The following is an 18,939-nucleotide window of genomic DNA, read 5'->3' as shown; positions in this document are numbered from 1 at the left end:
GCTGCATGTCTGGGACAAAGATCTGCTGAGAATGAGGACCTGGGGCTTCTTGTTATTCCAGTAAGGTTTTGCCTTTCCACAGAGCCCCATTTCCCTGTAGGCTGTGCTGAGCATTATTTGCCAGTGATCCTCTGCATCCACAGCAGATAACTCCTTTGCTAATCTGTTCAGGGTGCAACACGCATGGACTTCAAATAACTGCTGGAGCTGTGCTGAGTTTTCGGGTTTCAACAGCTCTTGGGAATGGGGAAATGAGACTCTGAACAGGGGAGAGAGTGTCCATTTCCCATCCAACACTGGCTCCAGGGGAAGGAAGGATAGGGTGGGGAAGGGGAAGAATGGAGCAGGAATTTTGTGTGGCATTTGTCCCTTGCCCTGGATACGTGCTGACAGCAGGGCTGGGACTGACAGAAAATGGCAATACTTCCAGAGCTGGCTCCTTCTGGAATTTCTCAAGTGCATTTACTTGCCCAGTGGGTGAGAGGGATTCATACTGCCAGCTGAGTATTTGTAGGTTTGCTTATGAGCCTTTTTATCAGTCAGTCCTGGCTTCCAGCCATCATGAGGTGAACAGACCTGGACTAAGTGTTTATTTCCAGGATGCTTACGAAACAGAGAAAATCAAGATGTGATTAATAAGGAGCAGAAATTACACTGTCAGATTTAGTTGCAGCAGGTTAGCATGAAGGCCCAAACATTTTCCATAGCCCTCATAAACAGTGATTACTACAGAACAGGAGCTTGGGTCTCAGATGCTTCCCAGCTGCAGAAGATGCATTTTAGGACTTTATTCCTGCTAGCAGGATTGCTTTGGAGAATTAAGATTGTGCAGTAATGCCTTTTGTTTGTCTGCAAGTGCTCAGGTGAGCCAAAGGCTGGAACAAAGGGTTAAATCTTTAATATGACTGAGGAGACAATTTGTGGTTCCTGTTGCTGTTAGTGTCTCCTACCAGCCAAGTCAGCAGGGATCTATCTCTATGGGATCTTTTGGGAAGACCTTAGTATCCCATACCTGCTCTTTCATTAGGGTGCTTCCTCCAGCTGGTTCCTGCTGACAGTGAAGGCTGTGTTGTGTCCATCTTCGAAAACAAAACCTTTTGTCATTCACTGATGTAAATGCAGGACAGGGTGCTTAAAAAGAGCTACTGCGTCTGTCCTTGGGAGAAAGAGGAGCAGGTCACTGGTAACAGCCAAGAAGCCTGCCTGGTTTCCAAGTTTTTTGGGGTGCTTGTGCTAAAGGAAATGACCCACTCTTGGGAGTTCAGCTTTCTGTCCCCAAGTCTGACTTGCTGCAAGCAGCAGTTCCTGGTTGCAAGTGGTTCTTCCTGAGTGAAGAATCATCATTCTCTGCTGCTTGCCCTCGAGTGCTGCTCAGGGTCGCTGTGCCCTGTCAGTTCATGGTGTGTTTTGTGTTGGTGGCAGGGATGTATCAGGGGAGAGATCCTGCCTGTGGGAACTTGGCTTGGCTGTGCATGTGTGTAGGTGTACCTGAAATATCAGTGTACCTTGCCCACTGATTTCCAAACTAAAGCAATCACTGTGCTCTCTGACCTTGCTCCTGCCATCCCTTCAGACTTGGCTTCTGTGACAGAAAGCCTGATTAAAACCCACCTTTCTGATGCTGCAGCAGAAAGGTTTTCCAAAGGGAAGTGAGACCACTTGAAGAAAGAGAGAGCCTTGCAACTAAGTTTACACCAAATTAAGCTCTTGGCCTTAATCTTCCTGTGATCTTGTATCAGGTAGATTTTGAACCACGCTCTGTGATGGCTTTGCACGTAAACCAAATTGTATTTTCTTATCTAAGCATCTGCTGCTATTTTTACCATTCATACAGCACCAGCCTCCATGCATACTAAGTGCTGGCCCCACTCCAGCTGTATTCCTAAGCAATTCCCTAACACTCCTCCCTCCCAGTTTTATTTGAATGCGGCATTTCCCAGGCCTGGCTGCAGTCTCCTTCCTGCTCAGGCCCTGGGGAAGGAAGAGCTGCTGCCCTTCCCTCCAGAGCTGCTCCTGCTTGGCAGGAGCTGCAGCGAGCGCGTGACCTCCCTCGCTCTGCTGGCACTGGGGATGGGAGCTTTAATTAGCTAATTTGGGCAATTGCAGATGCAAATTTGGATTGATGGTGTTATTAATGGGGAAGATGTTACTTTGTGTTAAGGGACAAGTCTAGGAGGTAGGCTGGAGCTTTCTGATTGCTTTTCTGGGACCTGCAGCACCAACCTTACAGAAAGCATACTGAAATGCCTGAGCTTTTCCACTGCTGTTTAATAGGAATCCTGGGATCTGCTTCCATGTTTCAGTCCAGTTCCTCCTGAGTTACTCATTAAGCATCATACACAGGTTCTTTTACCACAAGGGTGTTATTTTTCACTGGTAATACAAGAATCATTTTAAGCATACCCAGAAACAGTCGTGCATAGCCCTCTGATTTTCTCCTTTAAAAGCTCAGCTGATGCAAACATTAATTTTGTTACAAATCCCAATGGGAGGACAGTGGTGATAAGGACTGGGAAGCATGCCAGTCCTCTGAGGAAGGTTTACCTGTCTAATGAAATCCTGAGTGTGATGGAGGGAGGGAAGGATATGATAAGAACACCTGGAGTGAAGTCAATAGCTCTGAGATGAGCAGGATACTGTCAGACTCCTACCTTTGGTTTAGATAAGTGGGGCCTTAAAACTCTTCTTGGGGTTGTGTCCTGCTTATCCATGAAAGTGGAATGTGTGTTTTGTTCCCTGGGTCCTTGAAGCCACATGTTCCTGTCCTGTTCAACTCAGATGATCTCTTGAATATTTTCCCAGATCTGTAATTTAATTTCCATGTTCAAGTTTATAGCCTGGGGAGAGAGAGAGACAAGAAAAATCTTTCAATGAATAGGAAGAAAATGAACTTCATTCATTGTTCTGCATGAAAAGTAGGAAAAGCAGCCTTGTTCTGCTTTCTTTTTGGGTCAGCCCAGGCGCTGATGATGTTCAGGTGATGTTTCTACCTCAGGGCTGCATTTTGGTAGTGCAGTATGGCAGAGAAGGGCTTGCTGTGAAGTCCATTGGTGCTTTTGAGGATGAAAGGTATTGAGAAAACTCAGGGCAGTGACGTCTGTGTTCAGAGGAGCTGCTACCAGATGAAAACCCTTCTCTGCACTCAGACAAGCAACCTGCCAGTTGCTAATTCCTTCCTAGATGTGTTGCTCTTGTGATCAGAAGTCCTGGGTCACAACTGAGGGACTAATTTGTCTGAAGCAAAGTAGTGCAGCTGGGAAGGAGCCCCAGAGCCATCTCCAGTACTGCTGCTGTGGTTTTCTTCACTCTCTGAATGGTGGTTGCAGAAATATAGGTTGCTGGTGGTCTCTCTCAGTGGTCTGCAGCTCCTGCAGAGCATGATGTTAAAAATGAACTAACTCAGGACACAGTGCTCATGTGTTTGAAGGATCACTGGGGTTAATCAGGCAGGGTACTGGTGCCCTGGGTGTTTTAGTGTCCTGCTGCACGGTCAGAGCAGAGCATCCCCCTGGGTGCTGCAGGATACAGGGCTAAATGTTGGATATTTGTGTGTAGGAGCAGCAGGAGCCCCATAAGGTTATCCTGCATCGCTCTCCCAACATCTCCAGCAACGAGGCTCCCTTCGGGAAAGGCAAATCCAGTCCGTTCTGCCGCTGAACTTTTCCAGCAGCAAAAGCAAGTGAAGGTGCTGTTTGTAGATACTTTGTAGTCTGGATGCTGGAGTTAGCGACACTCAGAACCTCCCGCAGCCGCCAATCAAGGACCCAGCTGGGAGGAGTGACCCGCATGCAAATCCCGCAGCCTCCAGCGAGCGCTGCTGGAGCCCTCGGGTGCCGCTCGGATCCAGCGCAGCGTGTTTAATTATTCCGGTCAAACCTCGCTGCCGCTCCTGGCAGTGTGTCCTTGCTGTGCTGAAACAAACCTGCTCCAGGACTCCAGCCCCATTACAAGGACAAAAGGACATCAGGCAGTGCTGCTGCCGAAGGGAAACATGTCGGGAGATGTGTCTCGGTTCATAACTGTGATACAGAATGGGTGGCTTGGTAATGGCTGTTGTGACTTTTATCTGCTCAAAAAGGCATCTTCTGAATGAATTTTTTTTTTCCCAGCTTCCCTAAAATGTAGCTTCTGACATTGATTTTGGGGTGAGGATACACGCTGATGCTGAGAGGATTAATACTGAAGTGAGAATTGGTGGATGGCAATAAACAGCCAGTTCTGAGGCAAATTATTTTTATGAATCAGAATATTTCACACATGGAGGCTTGTGGGCTTTTTCCTGGTTTAAAGGGGCACTGTGAAGCATATCACAAAGTGTCTGTTACTACCAACACTTTAATTTATTACTAACTTGGAATATTTTTACATCTCATTTATACTCTTTCCACAGGGGTGTTCTGAGCTGTTGAAATTATTGGTCAACTCCACTTTCCCGGGGTTGTTTGTTAGGGTAGTGCTGTGGGTGTATTTTGGATGGAAGCTCAAAACTTCACCAAATAAAGGGGAGATTCCGTTTTGGCATTCCGATGGTAGCAAGTACGAGCCGCAGGCAAGTTAGGCAAGTTGGCTCTGAAAGGTGGCACTTTTCCCCAGGAAGCCAAACTCAAAAGCCCACTTTGCAGATGTCATTTTGAAGGGCACATTTGGGCCTCCAATGACAGCCAGGTTTGGAGGAGGAAGCAGCCCTTTAAAGCCCTTTGATTCTCTTTGGCACAAAACATATTTCTTCAGATTCCTCTGATAGCTTTAAATGTCCTTTTTTAATCTAAGTGCATTGTCTGTGGGGAAGTCTTTAGCTGAGGAGGTCCTGACATGGCACACGGCTCCAGTAGTGCCTGGTTTTGAGTGCAGGAAGGCCAAGGAGATAAGTGAGGAATGGGGAGAGGCCCAACTGCACAACTCTTTGCTCAGTCTCTATTTTGATCTGGTGACACTGAAAGCAAAGCTTGTGTCACGTCAGGGAAGGCACAGCACAGCTGTGTGGGGTCAGAGAGGGTCACACCCCTGCATCCACTGGACCCCTCTGTGGGGATACTGGGGAAGCCTGAAAGGGTCTGAAACTGGGATGTGGAGCTGGTGTGATGGAGAACATGGTTGCAGAGAGAGAGGGGGGGGAAGAGAGCAGTGAGGAATGGAACACAGAGAAACAGAGCATAATTATGTAAACCTGGAGGTGAAGGTCAAAGGCTCCATGTGACTGTTGTTGGGTGGCTGGTTGTTTTTTTTTTTTTAATGTTTGTACGTGCTGTAAACAGCCCTAGGCTGATCTAAAAGTGCTGGGAGGCAGGGGCTGTAAATTATAGGTGTTATTCTCCTTATAAAGGGAGCAAACAAGTCGAAGTGTCTTTGGCTCACAGGACTTTGTATGCCTGTTCCTCCATTGCCTCTCCATTCATTGAAATTCCTTCTTTCAGGTCTAAGGGAGAGTCTTGCTCACTAGCGGAGCAGGGACAGGGCTGAGAGTGTGTGACCTGGAGCAGGGACAGGGCTGAGTGTGTGTGACCTAGAAGTGCTTTGTAAGCAGTGCCACTGCCTTGGAAACCTGGGATGATCCAATACCTACCTGCCTTCCCACTCTCGCTGCTGACTGTCCCAGCCCTTGTCCGGTCCTCCGTCTTCCCCTGGTGGCCCCTCAGCGTTGTCCTCACTGGCGGGTGCGCCTGAGGCGGCCGAGGAAAGGGCTGAGGTGATGGCCGGGCGTGGCGGCCTGAGCTTGGCCTTTCTGCCCCGGCTCCGAAGTGAGGGCAAGGGTGGGCCCAGAGGCCTGGGTCACCGTCCTCCCTGAGGGGATGACCCGACCGGAGCCCTGACGGGATGGGTGCGGGTCCCGGGAGAGCCCGGCGGGGTCCCGGGAGGGCTCGGGGCAATGGCCCCGGTCCGGCGCCGTTCTGAGGCGCTGGCGGCGGAGGAAGCGCCGGGTTACTCCGGGTGAGGCACTCTTTGGCCGCCGGCGGAAGCACCCGAGCATCCAGACCTGCGCACTGCGGCTTATAAGAGCCGCGGGGCGGTGCGGAGGGCTGGGCACTCGCAGCCGGCACTGGCCGAGTGCGGGTCTCTGTGGAGGAAGTGGTGGAGCTGCAGGAGCCCCGGGAGGCGCTGGCGGCCTGAGAGACCCCCCTCCTCCGTCCGCACCCTTACTGCTTCATCCCTTTTCGCGAGGGCTGCGGCGGCGACAGCGACAGCCACCCCCGGAGCCGTGGGCCGCGCCTCCCCCCGCGTCGCTGGATGCTCTGGGGTTCGGTCCCTGAGCGGGGCCGCGGCGCCGGCAGCCCCCGCTGTGGCGGGGCCATGGGGCCGGGCAGCGGCAGGGCACGGAGCCCCCTTCCCCGTTGAGAAGGCTCCTCGTCCCGGCGCCGATGCCGCGCTATACCCTCACACCCAGCCCCTGAAGATTCCTCCCTTTCCCCTCCCCATGCCCGACGGAGCCCCTCGCTTCGGTGACGCCCTGCAGCAGCCCCGCCGGCCCGGGGGTCTGCGGCGGTATGAGAGGAGCTGCCCCCGCCGCCGGGGGCAGCCAGGACCGGGGCAGGCTCCCACCCCGCCGCCGGCTGCCGTGAGGCGGCTCTAGCTGGAGGAAGAGCCCCTTTGTTTTGCCTCCGTCCTTCCCGGGGGCTTCATGCCCCGCTGAGGGATGATGGAGGTGGTGGGGGACTTTGAGTACAGCAAGAAGGACCTGATAGGACACGGAGCCTTTGCTGTGGTCTTCAAAGGTCGCCACCGCAAGGTAAACAGCGACGGGCTTCGCCCGCAGCCGGAGCGGGGCTGGTTACACAACCCGGGGCCGGCAGGAGCCCCTCGGGTGGGTGACAACTGCGGTGGTGGTGGGGTTTGTGTCCTCTGGGGAGTTTTGACGTGGTTTGGGTGTTCGGGGAGAAAAAAGAGCCGAAGGGAGGTGCGGGCTGGGCTGAGGCCCGCGGCTGCCCCGCGGCCCTGAGCCGGGATCCGGCCCCAGCATCCATAAACCCTTTATTTTTTTCCCCTTCCTTCAACCCCACCGGCCTGTCCGCGGTCCCTCCGCTCCTCCCCGCTGCTGGCAGCTCCCTTCCAGCTGTAGGGGAGGCTGAGCCCTTTGTTTGTCGGGAGGGTCATGTTTATCTCACTGGATAACGAGGGATCTAATGGAAAATTGTCTCCTTTGGGATTGGCTGAAGATTTCTTAAATTCAGAGGTGTCTGGTTTCCTGGCGTGACTTGCTCATCGCCCCGGATATTCATAGTTACGTTATGGTTTCTTGATGCTGTCAGTTTATTCTGGTGCCTAAAGAGCTTTGCTTTCCAGAAAACAACCCTTTAGATTTAGCATTTTGGAGGATTAAGGCAGTGCTCACGGCTTGGGGAGGCACGGTGCAGTGATTTTGGGGTTAAAAGGAAAAAAAAGGGAGAAAGGGAAACGGAAACTTTAAAGGCCAGTGGAGGTGCTCCCACCTCACAAAGAAATAGTCGCTTTATTTTTGGATAATATATAAATAGACAATATATGAAACAGAGGGGGATTTGTGCAGTTTTCACCTGCAGAGTACAAAAAAGCTGAAAATGAGAAGTCCTTAAAGGACACTAAAAGTAACTTGATCGCTGTGAGAGGTCTAAAAAAGCAGATACATAGCTCTGCTACCAAAAAATACATGGGATGTGATTACTTGTTGGTTTTTTGTTTTGTTTTTGTTTTGTTGTTTTTTTTTTTTAATGCTTTTGAATCCATTAAAATGCAGTGTAGCTGAAGTTGGATGTTAATAGCTGTCTAAGCTATTGTGGAATGAAATAGTTCTTGGTGGTGTCACATGATGTAGTAATAGCTGGTGGGTAGAAGAGGGGTGATATTGCAACTTTTTCTCAGTGTTTTCCTAGATAGTTGTTAGAGGATAAAGTTAAAAAAAAAATAAACTGACAATACTTTTTTTGTTTGCTTCCAGAAAACTGATTGGGAAGTAGCCATAAAGAGTATTAACAAAAAGAACTTGTCGAAGTCACAAATCCTACTTGGAAAAGAAATAAAAATCTTAAAGGTATGTTAATTTGCAGTGATTTTTAAATCTTCTTTGCTTGAAAGGAAAAGAGACTTCTGACCTAGTTCATTCCAGGTCATGGGTGTTATCACAGTAATTCCTGTTGTGCTGTTCCTTTGTTAGGGATCCAGAAATAAAAATACTAAGAAAAACAGAAAAAAAAATTTGCATCTTTAGTTCTGGAAATGTCTCAGAACATATTCTGAACGTGCTTTTGCAGTTAAAAGTTGTGGAACCAGTCTTTGTGCTTTGCTTATTGCACTTGTGGAAGACTTTGTCCATCAGGATGGCCAGTGTGGCACCTTGTCCCAGCAGATCATAGCTGAGGGTGAAGCATCAGTCTTTTGATCTTCCTTCATCCTTTTTGCTCAAAGCTGCCTTGAAAGCTGAAATCAGTGAGCTGACTTTAATTCCTGAAGCAGCTGCCCACTTCTAACTTGTGATCAGTGCCTTAAAACAGGAATGGAGTGTGGAGTGTGGCTCTAACAGGGGAAATGTGATGGAGCATCTTTCACTTTTTCAGTGTTATTTTATGGAAACATCTTTCTGGGGGGGTCATTTAGCGTTCCCTGCTCTCTGAATTTCACATCTGATTTCACACAGCTTTGCAGTAATTCTGAGTGCTGCTTTCTTCCCATGTTTCTGAGCTTTAGATACATCTCTACTTTGTATACTACTATATACATACTATATTCTCATGTATTTATTTTATACCAGAATTAATGTTGGGTGTATTAATGTGCTGCAAGTACTTAACAAACACAAGTTTTTTTGAGCAGCTACAAATAATTAATGAGCTGTCCCATGAGTTTTATTTAATGTTATTTGGTTTGTTTTACTTTGCATTATAAAAGGTTGATTTGAACATGGTCTAGTTGGTTACTTCACTAAGCAAGAAATCGTGTAAGAGTAGAAAATTAAATCTTGTTAGCTTTCAGTGCTCATTAAAGGATCTGGTGCTCTGGTACTTTCTGTAACAAGTCATAGACATTAAGTTCTGGAACCAAATGTTTTAGTGACCTCTCAAGATATTGCCTAACTTCCTTATCCTGTAAATATTGTCTAATCAGCTGGGCTTTCCTCTAAACTTCATCTGATCATATTAAAAAGATTCTCTTTGATTGTCAGCAAATTCAATTATTATTAATGATAATAATAATAATAATAATAACAACAATGGTAGTAGTAGTAATACTAATAACCTTTTTCCACAATACAAATATTTTGTTTTACAGGAACTTCAGCACGAGAACATTGTAGCTCTTTATGATGTCCAGGTAAAATATATTTTGATACCTTTATTTTAATTAAAATTAATTTATGAAAATATAGTGAATATATATAATGTAAGCCAAGTAGAAGATTTATTCTGAATTTATTCTGAATTTATTTTGAGTTAATCTATTTTGTTGCTGTCATCAGTTTGGAATTTAGCAAAAACAAGTGTCAGCAAGAGCTGCATCTTGGGAATCTGTGTGACAAAGAAATGTGTTCAGCCCTGTATCACAGTAAGGAGGAACTGAAGGAAACAGAAAACCACAATCACATGTATCTGTTGCCTGTTTATTCAGAAGGACAGCATACAGTGAAAAAAGCCAAGCAGACACTTGGATCTTTTCTATTAAATTTATTCAGATTGTTTTCCTCTTTGTATTGCCAGGGTCCTGCCTGATAAGGTGGAGGAGTTGCTCTGTAGCATGTCTAGGGGAGTGTATTCTGCTTAGGAAGTACATTTCTGTATCCTAAGGCCTGCCAGTGTTGAGCAGAGCTAAATAAGACATGAGGTAGCTCATGCAGCCATTTGTTCTGCTTGAATAAGAACTATACATTTATCTCCTGGGCTCAGTTCTGATTTTAAATACAGACTTACACTGATGAAAAAAATTTACTGGGAAACACCTTTGGGGCATTGCACAGTCAAAGCAACATAAAAAAGGGATTGTGACATTCAGTGTTTCCTGTCTTTACACATTCACATGCTAAAAGCTTTTAGTTTGTGTGGATGTGGATCTTTTGCTGTAGAACTCTGTGTTCATGTGACATAAATTAAGTGGGCTCAGGTTTTCTAGGGCTGTAGGACTCAAGTGGCTTTTGGTACAAAGCTGTGATGCTCATGTAGCAGCTGACTGTGCATCAAAACTTCTAGGTTTAATCTATAGACTGTTTTTCCTGGATCTTGACTTCAGAATTCTTCAATTTGAATGCTGCTATTTGCTCTGAGAGGGAAAGTATCATCTGTTGTGCTTCTTGACAAGACCAGGTTTTCCTGAGTATTGCTAAGTGGAAATAATCTCTCAGCATCCTAAACTTAGTATGTCCAGACATCTCAAAAGCAACTGGAATTGTTGACTGAGGGTGTTGATGTGTAAGAAAGCAGCTGAATTTCAGATTCATCATTTGCAGTTGTTTGTATGTGAAGGTTCCTTAGTCAGCTCTGCAGCTCAACCTGGGGGTAGTGGACTAGTTAGGTGTTTTTATGATTTAATATCTGGGCTTTGCAGTGACTCTCTTCTTTTGATTTGTCCACAAGGAAAGAGACTGCAGAGTCCTACAGTTGTCTGTGGTTTCTTCACCTAAAGGGTTTTTATAAACATAACTTCTGGTCTTTTCTGTTCTGCCCCAGGAAAAGGTGACAGGACTCCTTGAATGATCAGTGCCGCTCCATTTGAGAAGGGGATGTTTCTGCTTGTCACCAGCTACTGTGTTTAAATAAAATGAGCACTTAAAGCAAAGAGAAGGGCAAACCTGTGTCCTATACCTTGATATATGGCAAACACAAAGCTTGGCAGCAGGATGCTGCTTCTACAGAGGGAATTGCTCTGCAAAATCTGGTATAAAGAGTGTGCCACTTGCACAAATAAGCTTTTCCCTTTCTGCTGTGTTTGAGAAGTGGCAGACATGATTAACTTCTGTGATTACATTAATTTATAACCCAGCAAGAATGAACACTATGCAAGGCATTCACATGTCTAGTAGGCTGTTACACCTACTAATTTTCTTTAGCATGTCATGTTCTAGCATGTGCTGCCCTTTTTGTTTGCCAGGGTATTGTGAACACAGTGACACAGTCCAGCAGATAAGACTTTAGGGTTTCAAGCTATATCTAAGTTTACAGAAGCTATTTTTTTTTCCTCAGTGCTGGAGCCAGTGGAGTCTGTGTCACAGTAGGAAGTTCTCAGTGTGAATGGGAGTCTGTTTTATTTTTGTAGTTCTGTTGGGCTGAAGCTTTTCTTAACCTTAGGCAGTTTGAAATGAGAAAATGCTCCTGTTTCAGATGCAGTTTGACAGATCATGTAGCTGAAAAAGCCAAGAGCTGATTGTTGCTCTGAGTTTTCAGATAGAAAAGATGGTGTGCAATAAAAGTGGCAAAACTAAGTGAAAAAAGTGTAAATTGATTGTGATCAAGTATACATATTTTCACATCTCCTAATATTAAATTAATGGCAGTACTTAGAGATTAAAGCTGTATCCCTGCATAGCAATTTGGCATGTATCTTTTGAGAATGAACGTAGAGTTATTTTATATATTGCAAAAAGTTTCATTTGGATTGATTTTCAGAAAGTAGTTAGATTCCTTCTCCTTCATGTCTCTTCATTTATGGTTGTGTTTCTGTTGCATGACCACTCACCCAAGTCAGCATAATAAAGATAGATACACCATGAAGGTTTTAATTAAATCCAAGAAGAACTTGTGGGCCATTCTGCTGATTGTGCATGAGCATTTTCAGACCTTCTCCACTGCTGATCCTTCATCTGTGAATACCATTTTGATATGTTATTAGTGTGTCTGGAGTTCAATTACTAGAAGTGCCCATTCATCTGGAGCCACACCCCAGTGAACTGATGTGTGTTAATGGTGGCATAAAAATGTTTTGTTCTGCAGCCAGCAGGGTAATTGCCCTTGATTTCCGTGTGGTGGACGTGCAGCTCTGGCAGGTTTGAGCTGCAGATAAGCATTTTATGTAAGCAGAGCACTCCACTGCTCTTGGTGCCACCTCACTGGGGAGGCTGCACACACCAGCGTGTGGAGGCCATGGTGCTAAGGCTGAGGGAACCTGTAGAAATATTTAAATAAAATCCCTCCATCTGTGAGAGACAAATGTTTTTCAGCAGTAGGGCTCTGGAAAATAACTCACCTCTAGAAGTGAAATTAATTTTTTGGTGAAATGCTTAAAAAAAAGCCTCAGATACAATAGATGGATAGCAAGAGAGATAGTTTTTACTTACCTTCTTAGGCAAGTGTCAATGATTGTCTGTCATTCAAGAATAAAAAGACTTCCCAAATCTCTGAAATGGTTTAAGGATGCAACTATTTTCCCATGATGGTGCTGTGGGATGTCATTCATCCTACAAAAGAAAATCAATCTTGGAACCTGTTAATTGTGGAAGTGGAGCCACTGTTTCTCAAAAGCAAAAGGAGTCTCAAATAGCCTCTAACTTACCAGCATAAAATACACTGAGATCCTTGGATAAAGTAGTCCACTGAAGTATGAAGGTATCAGTAAGTTATTTGGAATGTTCTATATTTAGGGCATGAATTTACAGTTTTATGCAGTTCATGATCCCAAGTGTGTGCTGAGTAGAACTAATCTCTTACACAGTGCCAGACAGTGCCTGTTTTAGCAAATAATTTAATTCAAAACCTCTCTAGAATGTTAGCCCTCAGAATGAAAGCCTGTAATGTATCTTGGATATAACATTTTAGGAGAGTGAATTAATCTCCTCACTGTATGGAGTCTGAAGTTTGCTATTTGAACAGTAGGTTAGAGAGAACTAATTTCTAGAGTGTTACTGGAGAAACAGTATGTGGATAAAAAATGTTTCTTGTCTTAGCTTGTTGGTACAGACCAGACAAAAAAACTGCAGCTGCTTCTGCTGTCCTTGGAAGCAGAGAAATCCAATGGGAATGGAGCCAGAGCTCCTTCTGGGACCTACAGCTCAGCTTTGCTTGTTCACAGAGCCCAGGAGTTCTTACTAGGGGTGCTGAGGGGAGGAACTGTTGTTCTAGCAGCAGGAATTAAATGCCTCTGGTTTACCTAAGGACTCCAGTTGGTCTGGTGCTATTGCATGTGTTCCTTGAGATATTTGCTCCAGGCATCCTGTGTGTGCTCCTGATGTTGGTGTCTCACAGCTTTCATTGCCTCCACACTCCCAGCAGAATAGGGCATGTCTCAATATCTTTATTTTTGTCCCCTCAGCTCCTTGCTTAAGGCCTTTGTGTTTATATCCATCCTCTGTGTCTGTGTGGAAATAATCATCTGAGAACATGCTGTTCAGATAAAAAGGAAAATCCTGCCCTGTAGCAACTGTAAAGGTTTTGAAACACTCCCTGGCAGCTGATGCCAGCTGAAAGGTTGGTTATGACAGTGCAGGAATGATGCCAGTGTAGATGTTGGAGGCTGGGGACAACCAGGATTAGAATTTCTTGTGGCCCATAGAACCAAGGAGTTGGAGTTGCTGCACAGGCCTTAGCTTACCTGCTGTGCCTAGGTCCTGTAATTTGAATTTCAGAACTGTTTCAGAAGAGTTACTACACAGTTTTGCTTACCTGCTGTGCCTGGATGCTGTAATTTGAATTTCAGAGCTGTTTTACACAATTTTTTAGTACACAGGTGTGCTAAACCTTTGTGCTGAGAGCAGCTGTGCCTTTCCTTGGTGTCGGGGAGCAGAGCTGCCCCTTTCCCCACCTCCCATATATTGGTTAAATACAGCATTGCACGTAACAGCAAATGGATGATCCAGTTCTTGTGGTGCATTTCTCCATGGCTGATTGCTCTTTTATGTGAATAATTGGCAGTATGCACTCTGTTTGAATCCTACAGGCACATGTCAAGTGACATTTAGTCTGAGATTTAATATTTTGTCAGAATTAACAAAATGTTCAGTCCTTGGGATGATAGAAGCTGAACACAGAAGTTGCTGCTGTGTTGCACTCACAAAGTAAACCAGGAATGTCTGTAATAAACAGCCTTTAAAAGATCTGAACCTGTCCTTTTTCACTATATCATTAGAATTTTTGCCAGATGTATTTAAAGCCAAAAAGAAAAAGCGTGTTCCTGGCCAAAAAATTATATCCAATATAGCACAAATGAACATAGCAGAAAATTAATCAGATAACAGCAGTGCACAAGCTGTCAGGTTAACTCTCCTGCTTTGGGGACTCCCATCATAAACTGCAATGAAATAAAATCTACAGACTCGAAGCAAAAAGCGAGGAACTATTTGCCACAGTTTCTGCTTTGGGAGCTCACTAAGCTCCTTACAGATCTTCAGCTTGCTCTAAAGAAGGGCTTGTGAGCCAGAATGAAATCTAGGGAATGTTTCTGCCAGGACTTCAGAGATCTAGCAACAGCTCTTGGGAGAAACCATGGATGTTTTGACTTCTTTTTCAATTAATTTTTTTAAAACGCCACTACTCTGCTGAGGCTGTGATTCAAATTGGAGCTTTGCATCCCTCAAGACAACTGGTGGAATCCTTAGATTAAAACATAGCAAGTTTTGGCAAATATGTTGCCTCTTATCCTCTTTCTCTTAGGTTTACCTGTTCACCTTTCGGAATTGTAAATTGGTTTCCTGTTAACCTTTGCTTGCAAGTAAAACTTAGATTCAGGGGAAAAAGGAGCAAAAGTAGATTTTTTTTTTCAAAAAAACTTTCAGCTACAAAACAAGGGTTGCTGAGAAAAATTGGTAATTGTTGCAACACAGCAGATACTTGTTTTGCTTATTTATCTATGTAGAAGTGTAGGTCAGAATAACTCCAGCTGCACTAATTTTGTGATCTGTACATCAGTGCAAATTGTTGAAAGCTTTGTTATCTGTTTCAAGAGGCAGTTTAAAATAACTTGCTAGATCAGCTTTATTCCTGAATGTTAGATCTGAAACATGCTGGTTTTCTAATCTTTCCATTTTGAGCACTTTGCTCTGCTTAGCAAGTCAACAGAAATCACAGGTCTGGGGAATGTTGATAGGGAGAGCTTTATTGTTGAGGAAAATAATTTAGAAGGGTGAAATATGTGTCCAGAACTGACTTGTCTTTTCTGAATGTATTCCCAAAATGGAGATCACATTCCCAGTCAGGCTGGCCAAGAACTGCAAGGCAAAATTTGAGCAGCTCTGAAGGGTTGAACAAGTTCAGCTGTTTTGGACTCAAGCTTGTGTTGGTGGGATATTGAAAAGGGTTATGAGTTCAAGTTGGGACAGGTTGTGGCTGGGGAGGCTGGTATCAGTTCTGTGCAAACTATTACTTCCTCACCATGAATTGGAGAGGACTTTTGAGTCTGGGAAAATGTCTTTGTGGAATCTCTGATCTTCTCTGCTGATTTATTAAAAAATGGTTTTCCAAGCTGCAGTAAGGAAACATGCTCTACTTCTTACTATGACTTTACTTGGTGACTTGATTAGTTATTTTTCATTAAGAACATCAGTTAAAAAAAAGGATGAGTAATTGCAGAAACTACTTTCTAAACAGGTGAGGGCTGGCACAGCAGAGCAAATCATCAGCTCTGTTTCTAAAGAGAGCAGTTCATTTGAGAGGACTTCGTTTCCAAGGGAATCCAGCAAACACATCCTCTTAGTTCTGTGATGAATTAATGTCTGTCATGAGCTGAGCATTACATGCTGCCATAAGCTGCTGGTTTTGTGCAGTGGAGGCTCTGACTCCGTGGAACATCTTTGTGATTCATGGGATTGCAATGCTGGGGTGGAAATGCAGGAGCTGAGCTGTTTTCTTGTCACTGGAGAATGGACTTTCAGTGCTCCTTCGCTGGGTTGTTCTTTTCTGCCTCGCAGTTGTCCTTTGAGTGAAGCTATCCTCAGCTGGCAGAATTTTCAATTTGATAAATTGGGATCTCAGAGTTGCTGTTTGGCATCTTTGGGATTCCTAAAAGCTTCTGTCTTAGAAGGTGTTGTTGCAAAGGAACAATGCAGAAAGGAACAATTATATATTTTCAGTAACTTGCAAAGCAGGTAATTACTGCTGGGGTGTTTTGTGTGTGTTTTTTTTTTTTTTTTGTTTGTTTGTTTTTTTTTTTTTTGCTTTGCTGTATGCACTGAGGTTTTGAGGTGTTTATGAGAATGTAAATTATGGTTCATGATGGCCACAGCTATTGCAGGAACATTGAACAGTCGGGATTTCCTGAAATGTGATCTGCTGCTGCTTTAATATTCTATTTTGTTTGGAGTTTGCCTACCATGTCCAACAGATTTGACTCATGCTCCTAGAAACTTACTTTCTTTGAAGCTAATTTCCAAATGTAAACAAATCTGCAAAATGTGTTTCATGTTTTGGGCTAGAAAGCACCTCAAATGCATTTCTGTAACCCAGACATGAGCGACTAAATGCTTCCCAAAAGTGAAACAGGCTAATGCAGTCTAGAATTAACCTTAAACCAGCCAGTTCATCTTGAACTGTAATTATTGCCATTATCTGTAGTTGTCTGGATGTCTGTGTCTGTGATAGGCTGTGCCATCCCTGAGCTCTGTGCTGTGTGTGATGTTCAGGGTCGTTGTTTCTCTAGCCTGGGCCCATGGGCCCATTTTGGCTTTTATTTCTCTTTTTCAAGCTTTCTAGCATAAGCTGTTAGTGACCCCTTGACAATGGCACCTGGTGGTAATTCTTGCCAGAGTGGTCAAATTGAAATCTGCTGAATTCCAGTGCAAGCACAGAGAAAGGTGGCTGAGTTCACAGCATTTATTTTGCTGTGCAATGTCCCTTTTGACTTTCTTGTCACACTGTTTAGCAGGATTTAGTCAGATTGTCTGCAGTCCCACTTCCCACTGGAGCCTGGCCTTGTCTGGTGCCATCTCACTTTTTTCCTTCAACTGTCTTAAAAACCATATTTTCCCTCAATCTGTCAGCCCTTGTTTAAGTTTATTTTTAAAGGGAAAGGGAGGTAACACACTGCGTAACTAAAAGCATCATCCTGTTTACTGTACACTTCCCTTAGTTTCCTTCCAGTTCACTGTGTTCTTTCCTTTCAATCTTCATCAGCTCAGAGGGAGAAAAAAATACTTTTACTTTGTAACAACTCTCAGAATCTTCAGCTCTGTAGGCCCAACAGAACTATATTATGCAGGAGACTCTGGAAAACAATGTTGATTATTTGCAGAGACAGGTCAGGCCTTTCTGCCCTCACACAAAATAAATATTTGGAAAAAGGATGAATGTTTTAGTTACACTCAGGTTTAAGCGCAGATTTATTTTTTTTAAACTGGATTTGTGGAGCATGTAGATAATTTACAGTAGAAGTTAGGCAATCTGTCTTTCAGGAACTTTTCCCTAATTACAAAGAGAGGGAATTCAGGTTGCAGATAGGTCATGGGAGGTCAGTGCTTTGGAAAATCTGAGGAGGATGGACACAGCTCCCAGCTCTGCCATGAGGAGCATGGCAGGGATGTGCTTCTGCCAAGGGCTCTCTCAGGAGGGAATACTACCTTTTGGAAGTATTCCTGGTGGTTTTTTGTTTTTGAATATGAAAATATTTTTTTGAGATGTAAAATATCTCATAGTAGAGAATCTACGCTTTTGCTATGCTCTGAAATAGTGAATTTCCATTAAGGTGTCTCAGTGATTGAGAAGTCCCATGTTATACTTGGTTAATGCAGGTACAGATTTTGTCTTCTCCCATTTTTAAATCAGTTTTCTTCTCTTTTAGGAAATGCCCAATTCTGTCTTTTTGGTCATGGAGGTATGTATTAACATGTATGTTTCTGCTTGAATTTAAAGACTTTTAGACAAAATTATTCTTTTGCACAACTGCAAACTAACCATGGCTTGCTAAAATGAACAACTTTGGGAAGTAAATGATGAATTTCTTATGCCCCACTAAATTTATCAGCACTGTTTGTTTCATAAATTATTCAGTTTCATGTTATGATACTGCAAGTATTGATGAAGTGTGATGCCTCAAATTATGAATTACAAATAATTAACAAAACAATTTTAAGGCAAACAGCTGGAAGGGATCTAATTTTCATTAAAAGATTGCAAAGTAGAAATGATGAAGTAGGTGTTTCAGTACTTGTATTTTGAGTAAAACCCTTTGTTTTTAACAGTACTGCAATGGTGGCGACTTGGCAGATTACTTACAAGGTAATTAATTACTATATTTCCCTATTATTTTGCTTTACATGTTTGTATTCTGTATTCCTAACATCCATTGGTGTTTCTCTGAGATTTTTTTTTTCTTGTGCTTTAAATATGTGAATGAGGATGAATGTGATAATATACAGACAGAAAATGCTCCTTTTTTTCTTTTTTGGCCACAGCTGAATGTAACATTCCCTTATTGGACAATGAGGGAGAAGGTGTAGTTAACCATAAGTAGCATGCTGAAAAAATGTGTGGGTTTCTATTTCTAAAACTGCATTTTGGGGGCTGTTCCCAGTGTTTTGATTCCACCTGTTTTTCTTTTCCAATATGTGAATTTAAAAACACTGATTTACTTATGTAATAATGCTCTGAAGAAAGAGGCAGTGCTGGCTTAGAAGAGATTTTCCATGGCTCTGCCCAAAGTGAGGACAGAATTTATAAATCATGACAAATGGATTCTTATTCCAACCAAAATTTTGAGCAGAGATGCTAATCTTCATATTTTTCATGATGAAAACATTCTACTTGCTCTTGTATCTCAGCCTGTTGAAGGAATCTTTTTTGTGCACAGCTATTGTTATGGTAACTGTGTGAATTAAAAGCCTAATTCTCTTGCCATTAAAACCTTTGGAGAGACTCAGTGAAATCCAGCTCCTGTGTTCAGTGCTTTTTTTGGGCTGCAGAATGAGATAATACCTTCAGAAAAGACTTTAAAAAGTACACCTCGGTTTTTTTTTCCTTTCAAGATAAGTTTTATCGTGGATGAAATTTCCGAGCAGAGTGGTTCTCAGCTTCCTCATAATCGTTTGTTTAAAGAGCAAATTTTATGGCTTCAGATTTTAACATG

At 43.7% G+C, this 18,939-nt stretch overlaps 1 protein-coding gene across 1 annotated transcript in view; it reads left to right on the top strand.

Moving 5' to 3' along the window:
• Positions 1–6,634: 6,634 nt before the first annotated feature.
• ULK2 (unc-51 like autophagy activating kinase 2) overlaps positions 6,635–18,939 on the top strand; it is a 34,470-nt gene continuing 22,165 nt past the window's right edge. Inside the window, exons 1-5 of the mRNA XM_062506959.1 lie at positions 6,635–6,724; positions 7,910–8,002; positions 9,238–9,279; positions 17,656–17,688; positions 18,056–18,092. Of these exons, the coding sequence (XP_062362943.1) occupies positions 6,635–6,724; positions 7,910–8,002; positions 9,238–9,279; positions 17,656–17,688; positions 18,056–18,092 (295 nt within the window). The remainder of the gene's footprint in view (positions 6,725–7,909; positions 8,003–9,237; positions 9,280–17,655; positions 17,689–18,055; positions 18,093–18,939) is intronic.

The sequence above is a fragment of the Cinclus cinclus genome, chromosome 22 (assembly GCF_963662255.1).
Source record: "Cinclus cinclus chromosome 22, bCinCin1.1, whole genome shotgun sequence".
Classification (NCBI taxonomy): domain Eukaryota; kingdom Metazoa; phylum Chordata; class Aves; order Passeriformes; family Cinclidae; genus Cinclus; species Cinclus cinclus.
This window is presented reverse-complemented; position numbering and strand designations above follow the sequence as displayed.